The sequence below is a fragment of the Podarcis melisellensis genome (assembly GCF_964234715.1).
Source record: "Podarcis melisellensis genome assembly, chromosome: 3".
Taxonomy (NCBI): Eukaryota; Metazoa; Chordata; class Lepidosauria; order Squamata; family Lacertidae; genus Podarcis; species Podarcis melisellensis.
In genome coordinates this window covers 44,129,026-44,142,052 of record NC_138530.1, presented here as the reverse complement: position 1 = coordinate 44,142,052, position 13,027 = coordinate 44,129,026, and the positions used below count along the sequence as shown (strand labels likewise).

Below are 13,027 nucleotides of genomic sequence, written 5' to 3'. Positions count from 1 at the left end.
TGTAACTCAGTTGTCAAGTGGTCTTTGTCAGCCAGGCGTTTGGTTCTGGAGATGAGAGTCTTGGCTACGGAGTTTATTTGTGCAGGGTGGTGGTGTGATTGTGCATGTAAGTAGCGGTTGGTGTGTGTTTTTTTCCGGTAGATAGTGTGTCCTAGGGAGCCATCAGGTTTTTTGTAGATTAGGACGTCAAGGAACCAACAACCAACTTCCCTTCCTTGACGTCCTAATCTACAAAAAACCTGATGGCTCCCTAGGACACACTATCTACCGGAAAAAAACACACACCAACCGCTACTTACATGCACAATCACACCACCACCCTGCACAAATAAACTCCGTAGCCAAGACTCTCATCTCCAGAACCAAACGCCTGGCTGACAAAGACCACTTGACAACTGAGTTACAGAATCTCTCAAATGTGTTAATTGCCAATGGATACCAGCAAAACAGGGTTACGAAGCTAATCCAAAAAGAAACACCCCCCAAAAACCAAGACACAGAAGAAAACAATGGCATGGCCCTCCTTCCTTATATCAAGGGCACTACAGATAAAATTAGCAAAATCCTCCATAAACACAATATCAAAACAGCCTTTTGCACCAACCAAAAAATAGCCAATATCCTCAGAAACCCCAAGGATAAAATCCAGTTGGAAAACCAAGGGGTCTATGAAATACCCTGCAAAGTCTGCCCAGCCACGTACATTGGACAAACAAACAGACGAATAAATGCACGTATCGCAGAACACAAGAATGCCGTCAAAAAAGAAGAAAAAACTTCCTCTCTTTTCCAACACATGAAAGAAACAGGACACGAAATTAATTTTGCAGATTCCAAATTGCTCTTTAACATGGAACATCACCACAAGAGAATAATCATGGAAGCCATCGAGATAGAGAAACACCCTCACAACATGAACAAGCGTGACGACACATCCCGCTTGCCAGACATCTGGAAATTAGCCCTCCCCACAAAAACTGACACCAGATCCAGAGGCACACAGAACGCCATCACCAATCAACCACACCAGACCCAAACCCAGACCCTCTCCACAGATAAATTACAGACACCATCCAGTAGCCAAACCATGGTGGCACCTCCGGATGCTGCACCCCCCTGCAATCCCTACACAGATCTGGCTGACACAGGCCACAAAACCACAGCTCGCCCCTATACACGAAGCCAAGCCAGAGCACAACTAAGTGCAGTACAGCCATCTTCTCAGAAAAACTCTTCACAAAGTTCAAGAGGTCAAGACACAAAGACTTTAGCAACTAATCCACACCTAATGACCCACCTAAGTGGTACTCAGGATATCACTCAAGAAATCACTCAAGATATCCCTCAAGTAATTAAGGAACAAAAGAAGAAAAGGCACACTAGCCTGGGAACTTCCTCTCTGCCCAGAACATTGGAGGCTATACACCACACCCCCTCAACAGTATTTATAGGAACTCAAACACTGAGATCCTGCTCTGTTCCAGTAACAAGAAGCCGAAAGCACCAGCCTGAAGATGACGAGTGAGACCTCGTCGAAACGTCGCCTAGACACCCCAACTTTTACACGGGAAGACACCCGAGGACACCAAAACCTGCATATATATATATATATATATATATATATATATATATATATATATATAGGATTGCACCGTTAATCTTCTCCTAACTCTGGTTGTTAGGCAATCGTTGACTCTGTTAAAAAATGCTGACATATTTTATTTATTTATTTACAGAACAATCCACAAGGGGGAGTAAGGAGAACCCAAAGCCTGTGAACTGCCAGATATAGAGCCCTGCTTGACACAGGACAGACAGGAGGGGGAAATGGCTTCTTTCCCTCTTCCCTGCCCCTTTACAGTCTTTGGGATTGCTTTTTAAAGCTATTTCCCTCCCACATTTTCCAGTGGGTCAGAAAATAGAGGTACTTTATCCAGGACTGACATATCCCATACCACACAAACATCATTTTAGGGTTTATGTAGGGGGAATGGAAGACTTTGGATCCTTCCCAAAGCCTTCCCCTGACCTACTGCCAGTAGGTCTACTGTGTGTCTCTCCAACATCAATAAGGCAAGGGCTGCAGACATTTCTGGAGCAGCTGAGAGGGGGTTTGAGGTCAGATCCCCCCTCCAAGGTCTCTTTCTTTGCTCTTGGAGGAGGAGATCCCAGGGAACATAGGATCACAGACTCAACCAGTGAAGTATATTGTTTTGTCTGTCCTGAATCTTGTAACACTGAGCTTCATTGGATGTCCATGGGTTCAAATGTTATGAGGGAGGGAACCTTTCCTCTATCCACTTTTGTCACATCATGTATAATTTTATACACCTGTATCATGTCATCACTTACTTGCCTTTCCTCTAACCAAAAGACAGCTTTCTGTTTTGCGGGTGGTGGCAATTGTGGCCTGGCACAGCTGTGAGCGAATGACTACGAGTAGCACTGACAGCCATGGCGGGACGCAGCGTCTTCAGGGATATCCCAGCAAAATTATATTTCAACTCTGCCAATCTTGGCTGGTCTAGTGGGCATGGGTTTGGAGGTGGACCTGAGGGGTCTCCACTCAGGTCCATCTCCATAGCGTTAATTCCAGTTGCACTGGGAAACATTTGCTCCAATTGAATGCTAAAGAGTGGGTTTTCATGGGGAAAGCTCAGGTAAAAGAAACCACATGGAGCTTTTAAACAGAGATCTGTGCCTGGAAAGAATGGGGCAAAAGCTAAGCATTTATAAGCCCAGGAATAAATTTATACTTGACTGAATTGTGCCCATTTTTAAAATCAGCAAGTGAATGAACAATTACAACAGACCTCATGGACCTTGAGGTATATGACATGTTATGTGAATACTGAACATTCTGCCAATTGTACATTTAGAACAGTGGAAATGGACTGAAGAACCGTCCATATTTTTCCACAGCTATACATCTCCCCAGCCAGCAGTTTCTTTGGATATATCTATACGAATGGATTCTGCTAACCTGAGCATCGCCAAATGTATGCCGCCCTGGTTCTTTTACATTCTGTGTGGTTTTGTCATAACTTTTTGAATCTACGTTAATGGCACTCGGTGCTCCGGGGGCAAGAAATTCTTGCCAGATTTCCTGCACTCTGGCAGGGACTTCCCTCATCGGTCTCTTCTTCAAATCTTCTACAGCTAACCAGAACCTGTACAGGAAAATGTGGAAACATTAGTTGTGAAGCTACATTTCAAATCCTGCTAACTAAATCTTGTAAACATGGATGCAAAGCTTCTATCCCCCCCCCTTTCCAATTTAGTGTCTTAAATGCCATCTGAACATGGGGGGAAATACCTTATGAACAAGGATGACTAATAGGATGATTTGACTGCAATTTCTGGCAAAATAATCTGGCCAGATTCTCAGGAAGGTTGAATTAGTCCTGACAGAAAGATTAGTTTCTAAGTTCTATGCTTATAATGGAACAAATCAAGAAAGGGAAAATTAATGGATGCAAAAACCTTCTTACCTTAAATTCTCTGAGCTGAATTCAGACTCCAGGAATTTGAGGAACTGCTCTCTCCCCACAGGATCTTTCAGGGCTTCATCCATGCCAAATCCCCATCGCTTTACTCTTTGCTGGTTTGGCTCTTTACTGAAAAGGGGGGAAGGTTTTTCAGAGGCAAAAGGCTTCAGTTATTTTTTTTTAATGGTTTCGTCAGTTTTCTATTATCCAAGACAGCATTTTACAGCAAATTGTGAGAGATTAGTCTAGGGACTGCTACAAACATTTCTCTCCCTTCATCCCCCCATCATTTCCATCTAGAAAAGCAGGGATACACCATCAGAAATGAGTGTTTGTTGCTGCGTTCATTTTGAGGAAAGGTGATGCATGCCATGTGAAGTAGCCCTAAAGGGTAAAAAGGCTTGAAGGTAATTTAACGATGTGTAAAAAGCAGTAAACACACCCCAAGACTGCAACTGTAGAGCAGGCTGGTGACTAATGATCTTTTTCTGAAGATAAAAATAGTGACAGTTCATGAAGTAGAATCAGCTCGGCTTCTTGACTTAGCCAAGTGCTCAAGTGTGCTGCTTTCAGTTCCACTGTTTCTGTGCTTCGTTACAAGTACAGTGGTACCTCGGGTTAAGTACTTAATTTGTTCCGGAGGTCCATTCTTAACCTGAAACTGTTCTTAACCTGAAGCACCACTTTAGCTAATGGGGCCTCCTGCTGCTGCCATGCCACCGGAGCACGATTTCTGTTCTCATCCTGAAGCAAAGTTCTTAACTCGAGGTACTATTTCTGGGTTAGCGGAGTCTGTAACCTGACACATATGTAACCCGAGGTACCACTGTACATTTGTATGGATGGAGATTGCTCCACGGAAGCTGCAATATTTTTAGGATCTGCCCATGACTCCTCCCCCAGACCATCTTTTTCCATTTCTTGCTTCAGAGTCTTCCTTTTTGTGTTATGTGACTGCCCTGTATTTAGCAAGCACTGATGTCCAAACCCTAACCCTTGATTTCTCCTTCATCAGGGGTAGGGAAACTGAATATGGATGCAACTTGAAAAATATTATTTCCCCATCTCTGTTAGGAAACTGACTTTTTTTTAAGCAAGCCTAACTGTAAAAGAACAATTTATCTGAAAATAAGGCCTGGGTCCAAATCACATACAACATACCTTGCTTCTGCTTCCCAGAAAGAAGTATCATCCGACAACCAAGGATTAGATGGGTCGGGTGGTGTCAGAAATGGGTCGTATTCCACATACTGCTCAGTATAAGCCAATAAACTAGAAAAACAAAAACAACCTGACATTTTCACAACAGAATTGTTACTATGACTGCTAATACCTTGTTTGCATAGGGCAACTTACTCTCCATTATTTTGTTTTATTTTTTAAAATATTATAACGCCTCCCAGCACTCTTATGTCAATACAACCTAGTACCTGCTAAAGAACTTGGTAGAATTGAAGGTAATACATACCTTTCTGCAACTTTTGACATTTTTAACCGGTGTCTCTCTAGCTGTATTTGCCAATACTTTATCTACAAAATGCAAAAACAGAAGACCAAGGTAAGAGGACAATTGCTCAGTTGTCTTTGTCAGATGCGAGTAAATAGAATTTCATTTGGACTTTATCTTAAATTGGGAATCTACATATGCTCTGGGCCCTTGGGTGTAGTGTTGACCCCCGCTGCCCATCAGGACTCTCCTTGCAACTGGGCATGCAAAGATGCCTCGCTTCCAGTTTATGAATGTTCAAGCTTAAGTTTGCACACACAAGGATTCACGGCTTCTATAAATTCCACAGATTCTTATGTAAGTGATAGGCAGCAAATTCCTATAAACAATTGATAATGTTCTTTGCAAATAATAATGATTTTATGTATTTTAGGGAAACGCCCTTTTAAATCTAAGCAGGAAAATACCGTGCATTGGGGTTTGATGTGATACAATGTCATTCTCAATGACTTACTTCCCTCTTGCTCCCATACGTGTCCCCTTCCAATGACCCCCCTCATTGCACGCAGGCCCCTGTTCTGCATGCACAAATCTGTGCTCAGGTACATAGTTCTGTTCGCCTATGCAATTCTGTGCACCGAGCACCAACTTCATTGCCCTCTGGATCTGTTCACCTTAGCTCTGATTCATGTCAGAACTGAATCCCCATATACTGTGATGGAAAGCAACATGTGGTCCACCTCTGGTGAATTTAAAGAGACCTCGTTTAAAATAAGGGCGCAGCAAACCTCTTGTTGCAATTCCTCTTCTGTGGGTGGTTTAGTTTCTGGCGCTGGTGTGTGTGTAGGGCTGTGACTTCGAATGTCATTCTGTAATCCGTAAACAGACTATATGTAAACACAGAAAGAGAGAAAATGGTATGTTGGTGCTGCTTTGGTAGGCATAGATGTACTAATTATGCACAGATGTATACGAAACATTTAGTGCATTCATTTTACAAGGACCCATTTCAATATTTTTAATTGCCACGCATGAACTTGTGACATGGTAGGATAATGAGGTTATGCAGATGACCAAGCGACTCTCTGCTGAGTTCTCTCACGATGTATTATTCTGCTAAGTGCTAAGGGGGACTTTATCACATACAATAGGAAGCTGCCTTATAACAAGTTAGACCATTGGTCTCTCCAGCTCATAACTGTCTACACTGTGACTCTCCAGAGTTTCAGAAAGTCTTTCCCAGTCCTTCCTGGAGATGTCAGGAACAGAACCAGGATCTCTCCTTTCTTTGGTTTTGTAAATAACTTTTAAAATTAATTTTGCATGTACAAAATATAGTATATTTTACACACACATTGACAAAGAAAATAAATAAGATTATTAAAAATAGATAAACTAATGGATACCAATGGAGAGCATATTTATACTGTAGAAAATGTAGAATTTTGAGGAGGGAGAGGAGAAAGGAAGGTGTGACATAATGAATGAATGAATGAATGAATGAATCATATTCTTTTAAATGTTGGTTGCAGATTTAAATTGTGTGAATCATCAGTAACATATTTAATAACCTATACTGAATTGCAAAAATTGTTTGTTTTGCTTTTTCCTCTGGCCACTCTAATAAGGCAATCTCCCACACTTTCTTATACCAGGATATAAGGTTTTCACCAGTGGAGTCCACCACTGCAGAATAAATATTACCCTATCCTTGGTCAGAAGGGGGACGCGGGTGGCGCTGTGGGTTAAACCACAGAAGTCAGCGGTTCGAATCCCCGCAACGGGGTGAGCTCCATTGCTCAGTCCCTGCTCCTGCCAACCTAGCAGTTTGAAAGCATGTCAAAGTGCAAGTAGATAAATAGGTACCGCTCCGGCGGGAAGGTAAACGGCGTTTCTGTGTGCTGCTCTGGTTCGCCAGAAGCGGCTTAGTCATGCTGGCCACATGACCCAGAAGCTGTCTGCGGACAAACGCTGGTTCCCTCGGCCTATAGAGTGAGATGAGCGCACAAGCCCAGAGTCGGTCACAACTCGACCTAATGGTCAGGGGTACCTTTACCTTTATCCTTGGTCAGCAGGACAGAGAGTTGTCACAGGTCAAATAACATGCTCAAAACCACACCACTACAGCTGCTCTTGATGAGAGTAGGACAGTATATGTTTACCACTTTGAAAATCTACGGCAATTACCGTATTCACTCTATATTACAGTTAATGGGGTTCAGTTGGCTAAACTATTATCTACACCTAGCAGATATTTATTACATCTCATGGGGATGGGCAAAACCATACTTTTCATGCCATAACAGAAATCCAGGGGAAAGAATCATGCCACAAGAATCCTAAGACTTTAGAGTTACTTTCATTTTAGAAATAGCTTCTTGGCACTATATATGCCCAGAAATATTAAAATGAGTTTTTTCATTATAAGGAAAGGAAAAAATGGTAAATGGTAACCAGAGACTAGGACAAACCTTTCTTGTTTTGTGAGGATTTTTCATTCTAGAAGACTTTTTAATATCCACTTCAGTAGTATTTACACATCCAGGCTAAAAAACAAAACAAAATCAATATGTAAATGTGATGGCTTCATATATAACTAATTAATTTGGCTTTGAGTTAAGGAAGATTGGCTTCATTCATCAGCTCACTGCCCCAGTCCAAATTAACCACTGCTGTCGCTTGGGCGGACTAGATTCTAGAAATCTGGTATATCAATTTTTTGAAAAAATCACTTACATTGTAGGACAATAAGTTAAGATTTATTAAACACTATAATCAAATTGTGACAACACACACACACCAGCCAATCATTCTTGGCTCAATATCTAACCATTAATAATAATAATAATAAATCTTCTAGTTGCAATTGCTGATCTTTCACGGGAAAATCTCTCATACTAATTGAGATACATTGTGGGACGATTAAATACCCTGGGCACTTTCTTATTTTAAGCTAGTGCCTCATTTACCATAATAGTTAAGCGTTAAGGGGCAATTAAAACCAGACGGTCTTCTTTCTGCATTTCTTCTTTAAGCACACCATGCTAGTTTTGTTAATAATGGGCCTTGGTATATATCACTGCCTTCCCTGATCTTTCCCTGCCTGACTACCCAAGGTTCTTCAATCTACGGCAGCCTTCACCAACCTGGTGCCCTCCAGCTGTTTAGGCATACAACTCCCTTCAAACCAAGCCAGTATGGCTGGGTTGGCTGGTGCAGATGGGAACAGTAGTCCAAAGACTTCAGGTTGGCTAAAGGCTAATCCATGGAGACAATGATTTAGTCTGGAACCCTTTATACGTAAAGGATGTGCTTTACCGCTAAGCTATCAAAGATTGGGATCCTCTCACCTCAGATGTAACATGCAATGCAGCCATATCTACAGATGATTCAAACAATATTCTCTCAAGACTATGGGGAGGCGGGACCATACAGATCATCCACACTTTTTAGCTCTGTCAGATTTTATGGTTAAATGCGGTGAGAGAACATAGGCACTCATGCTTTTTCACCATCCTGATGAAGGGACTGCTTAGCTAGATTAGGAAGTGTCCTCAAAGGAACTTTCGACACTCTCTGTCTTCCAAGAACTTCAGAAGACAGTCCTCCCCCGCCCGCCCCCACACTTCTTCTTGGTAACACTGGCCTTTTTTTGGTAAAACTTGCATGGGAAGTTAAATAGAGCGAACTTGATCAATGTGAGAAAGCTGACATGACATGACATGAAAGCAGCCTGTTCTGCTTTGAAGTCATCCCTTCTTTCTTAAAAGCATTTGAACTCCCAATATAACATAATCCAATAATTCTTCCATCATCAGAACAAAATGGTCAATTAATGGTTGACCCATGTCTATCTGACTTTGTCAATCTCCTTCAATAAATTGTGTTTGTTTGTTTGTTTGTTTGTTATTATACCGCCCTATACCCACAGGTCACAGGGCAGTTCACAAGATAAAATCACAATAATAAAATACCTAATAAAAACAAGAACAACCCAATAATCTTGTTTCTTGAAGCAGTGTTTGTTTGTTTGTTTGACTTATAGCCCACCTTTCCTTTGTTGTTGAAACCAACAACATATAACTGACATATAACTGACATTTACCCAGGTTATGCAGAAATCAAGATACCTGACATTCTGTGATTCACTCTGTTTGCCATCACAGAAAGCAGCCATGTTAAAAGAGCGTAGTGTTTTGGAAAATAAGGGTTAATGCGTGGTTTTAGCTATTTAACTGCATTGTAATTTACTTTTATGGGGACAATTTTTATTGGGATTAGCACATCTTCCTGGACTGCTGCCATCTCACTCATTCTAATTGGGCTTGCCAGTCTTGCAAGATGAATACAAATTGTGGGAAACAGATGCTGTGGATAAACTAAGTTGACTTGATGTTTCATTATTGCTAATAAAATTAAAAACCTGTTAGAATTGAAAAATGTCATAAAATGGCCTGTAAAATCTCTAAACCTATATTGACTTCTATTTCATGTTCACCCAGTCAAAGGCATACCTCAAACAAGGCATACCTCCTTTTCTTCTGGAGCTTTCTTTTTGATTTTTATATCAAATTTCTATTCACTAGCATGAATGTACCCTTTATATATGTTCTAGAAGCAAGCTAAATTTGTACTGCCGTTCTTAAAATGGATTTGAGACATTTTGGGAGATAATGTGCTAAAACGTGTGTTGTGCATGCTAGCTCAGATGATTCCTGAAGATCATGTGCTTGTTCATAGGGACATTATACAGAAGTGTGGTTTAGCTGAACAAGCAATAACAGCTTTTAAACCCTTCTGATATACCCTTTCATGGATTTTCTTTACTGCACGACCTGTGTAAAACAAAAAGCAGACCCTGGCTGGGGCCTGGTTGCTGTCTGTGAGCAAAGGGGGCATCTCAGGAGCACAGCTTCCACATACACAAGGTTTTGAACTTGCCAAAATGGGCACAGGCAAACTGTCTGACCCTTAAATCATGAATCTCCACACCCTATTGTTGATGCGCATCTTATACCTGACGCAAATTCTCATGAAATGATTCCAGTTCTTGCCATGTCCAGCATCATTAAAGATCAAGGCCATTATACCTTTCCTCCATGCCATACAGATTTGATTTCCCTGCATGGGCCTAAAAGCATGGGGCTCATTATTGTTCACTAAGCTAGCACCTTCAAGCACTCCTAATGAATCACAATTGTTTTATTTATCCTGTGAGGCAGGTTAGAGATAACAAATTTCTACCAGTGTCACTTCTGCAGGGTATTTATTTGGTCTAATTTCCCACCCTTTGGGCTCTTTGCCAAGCTCAGAAAACACTGCTCTGAACTCCACTCACCATCTGTGGCAGTTTCCTGCTTCATGTACTTCTCTTAATACACCCCAAACAAATTCTTCTCACCAAAATATTCAGTGACATGGAGATTTTTATAAAACGAAAAATTACCAAAAGTTACATGTTTACAAGCATAGTCATTTAACTTTATATCCATGAAGATATAAAGTCCCTCTGTAAATGGCCATTGTTCCTTGGTAGAGGGCAGTGTGAAAATAGTCTAAATTTAAGATAGGAACAGGGGTGTGAAAAATAGCCTAGGCAATTTCCACAAATATTGTTTTCCTCACCTAAATGTGACATCACATATCCACAAAAGTGAAAATGTAATTTTTATACTGGAAACTGATAGATTCATGGCTGCTTCAGATACTACAATTTTTTTTGCTGACCCCAATTGTGAAGAAATTGAAAGAGTAAAACAGGACATCGTAATTCATGACCTAACGAACCATCTGTAATCTCATGGACATATTTTCACACCCCAATGATCTCAGAAGTTCTTACCAGTTAGAAAGTGAGACCTCACAGCTCACCAATAACATGCCCTGTTTGTGCATAAGAATGAGTGTGGGAGAGTAGATCAAGCAGCTCGCTAAGCAAAAAGTATAATGTCTGAACCAGCAAAGTCAGCAAAAAACAAATAAACAAGGAAGAAATAATATTCCTCCAAATCCTAGACAGATGCTGAAGCTCCACCTTACAAGGATCCATTTGTTTACATACCACTGGCCGGTGTACATCCCAAAATGCTCTCTCTTGGCTATCGAGGATTTTCCTCTCTATCTTGTCCCTTTTCTTGTCCACTCTGTTGATGGTGAGGTAGATATGCAACACAAAGAATGTAAATTGAAATACCTCTTAAGATGGTGGGTGACAAATCCAGCAACAAAACGTCAGTGGAACTCACTTTGCTTGTGCTTCTGCTTGCATAAAAATAAACTCCCATTTCCGTGCAAATGCTCGCTGTAACCTGGCCAAGCTCTCCTGAAAACATACCACATATTAGCAAGTTCCTCGGGTAGCCTTTTAAAGACTTTCTATAGGATTTTCAGGCGGACTGTTCCACAGGGCAGCCGGCTCTAGCTGAGACATTGTCACTCATCCACTCTGTGAGTTCCTGCCGTGTTGTGCGCAAGCTACTGGATATACTGGCGGTGATGGGTGTGTGCAATTCTTTTTAGATGCCTCTTGTAATGATTGTAGGAGAAAGATCCTGGGGAGAGATCTTTGGGGAGCATGAAATGTTCCTAAAATAAATTTATCTGATAAATTTATATTTCGTCCTTGTTTAAGTACACATCCAAAACATCCTAATTCCCCTCTGATTTTACAGGATTTACTGTTAATGGGGTAAGATGCAATATCAAGGGCCTTTGTTTAACCCAGAGACTCTTATGTTCTCCATTCCCCTGGCACTGCTTTGCAGCCAGAGCTTACACTTCCACAGAACTGGATGGGAAAGCTCTCAATGTACACTGCAGCCTCCATGCTGACAATGGATAGCTGGGTCACAAGACAAGTTTCTAGATGGCTTTTCCCCATAGGTCAGTCCTACATCTAAAAGTTGTAACATAAATAAATGTTGAAATTCATATGCTGATCTATTTCCAAGAAAGACTCAGCACTTCTGTCCTGTTCCAGAAGTAAATTGTAGATAAATGAGCCTTACATGTTTAGATCCAGGCATAACTGCTGGGGGAACTTGTAAAATTAAAAGTGTAGGGCAGAAGGTGAGCCTGAGATGTTCAGGATGCAGCACTGTAGCTACAAGCAGGCTCTTCTCCTGGAGCTGAAAGTAGAATTGGGCCTGTCATGTTAGCAGCAATCCCACACACAATTACTGGGAAGTAAGCGCTACTTAACATGGTGGGGTTTACTTCTGAGTAAAACATGCATAGGATTGTGCTGCAGGCCTCCGGTGAGCTTTCATTTTGGGGCTAATGAAAAGGAATCTGTCTATGAAATGGTGTTAAAAATCTAGCCTGAAGTGTTGTTGCTCTCACAGGAGAATACGGTGGAACCTTGGTTTTCAAATGTCTCAGCTGCTGAACGTTTCAGAAGCCGAACACCGAAAACCCAGAAGTGAATGCTTCAATTTTTAAACATTTTTTGGAACTTGAACAGCTTCCAAGGTGCATTTCTCTTTTTCCCCCATTGAAATTGCCGACAGCTCTTTGATTATCAGTTTTCAAACGTTTTGGAAGTCGAACGGTCTTCCGAAACAGATTACGTTTGAAAACCGAGGTTCCACTGTACTAAGAAAGGGTCCTTTTAGTATTTCGCTTTGCAGAATAGTAAAAAATACTGTCTATAGTGAGGATACTTTTAAAAAAAATTATATGATGAATATAATTTTATAAAAATATGAGCAGTGAATATTTACATAGAAAAAACACACAATTGTGTATTGTTTGAAGTAAGGTGCATTTTTCACCCCCAGCTCATATACAGGTTGGCATTAAGCCAACGTTTACATCGGCTTTCCAACCTGTGTACCTACAAACCAATTCACCCTCCACTTTAAACAATACTTTAAGTGAACCTAATTCTGTCTTGTGATGCAGCTTTTTGATTTAGGATCAACACAGACCAGCCTGGGGATCTACTGCATGTACAGCTGAAAGCCTTGTATATTGCTGAACTTGCAGCCTCTAAGAGACCTAGACTAAAACAACTCTGTGGAAGCTCAAATTAAATCATCTCTGTTTTTGTCACACTCCTATCTCTAATGTAATGCTGCAGATTTTGCAGTTC

At 41.1% G+C, this 13,027-nt stretch overlaps 1 protein-coding gene across 5 annotated transcripts in view; it reads right to left on the bottom strand.

Moving 5' to 3' along the window:
* RGS7 (regulator of G protein signaling 7) overlaps positions 1-13,027 on the bottom strand; it is a 156,604-nt gene that overhangs the window by 11,051 nt on the left and 132,526 nt on the right. For all 5 annotated transcript variants that reach the window (XM_081905833.1, XM_081905835.1, XM_081905836.1 and 2 more), the window contains exons 8-15: positions 11,181-11,257; positions 10,997-11,078; positions 7,407-7,481; positions 5,724-5,822; positions 4,957-5,018; positions 4,650-4,760; positions 3,492-3,617; positions 2,984-3,170 (exon numbers count right to left, since the gene is read on the bottom strand). In XM_081905833.1, the coding sequence (XP_081761959.1) occupies positions 2,984-3,170; positions 3,492-3,617; positions 4,650-4,760; positions 4,957-5,018; positions 5,724-5,822; positions 7,407-7,481; positions 10,997-11,078; positions 11,181-11,257 (819 nt within the window). The remainder of the gene's footprint in view (positions 1-2,983; positions 3,171-3,491; positions 3,618-4,649; positions 4,761-4,956; positions 5,019-5,723; positions 5,823-7,406; positions 7,482-10,996; positions 11,079-11,180; positions 11,258-13,027) is intronic.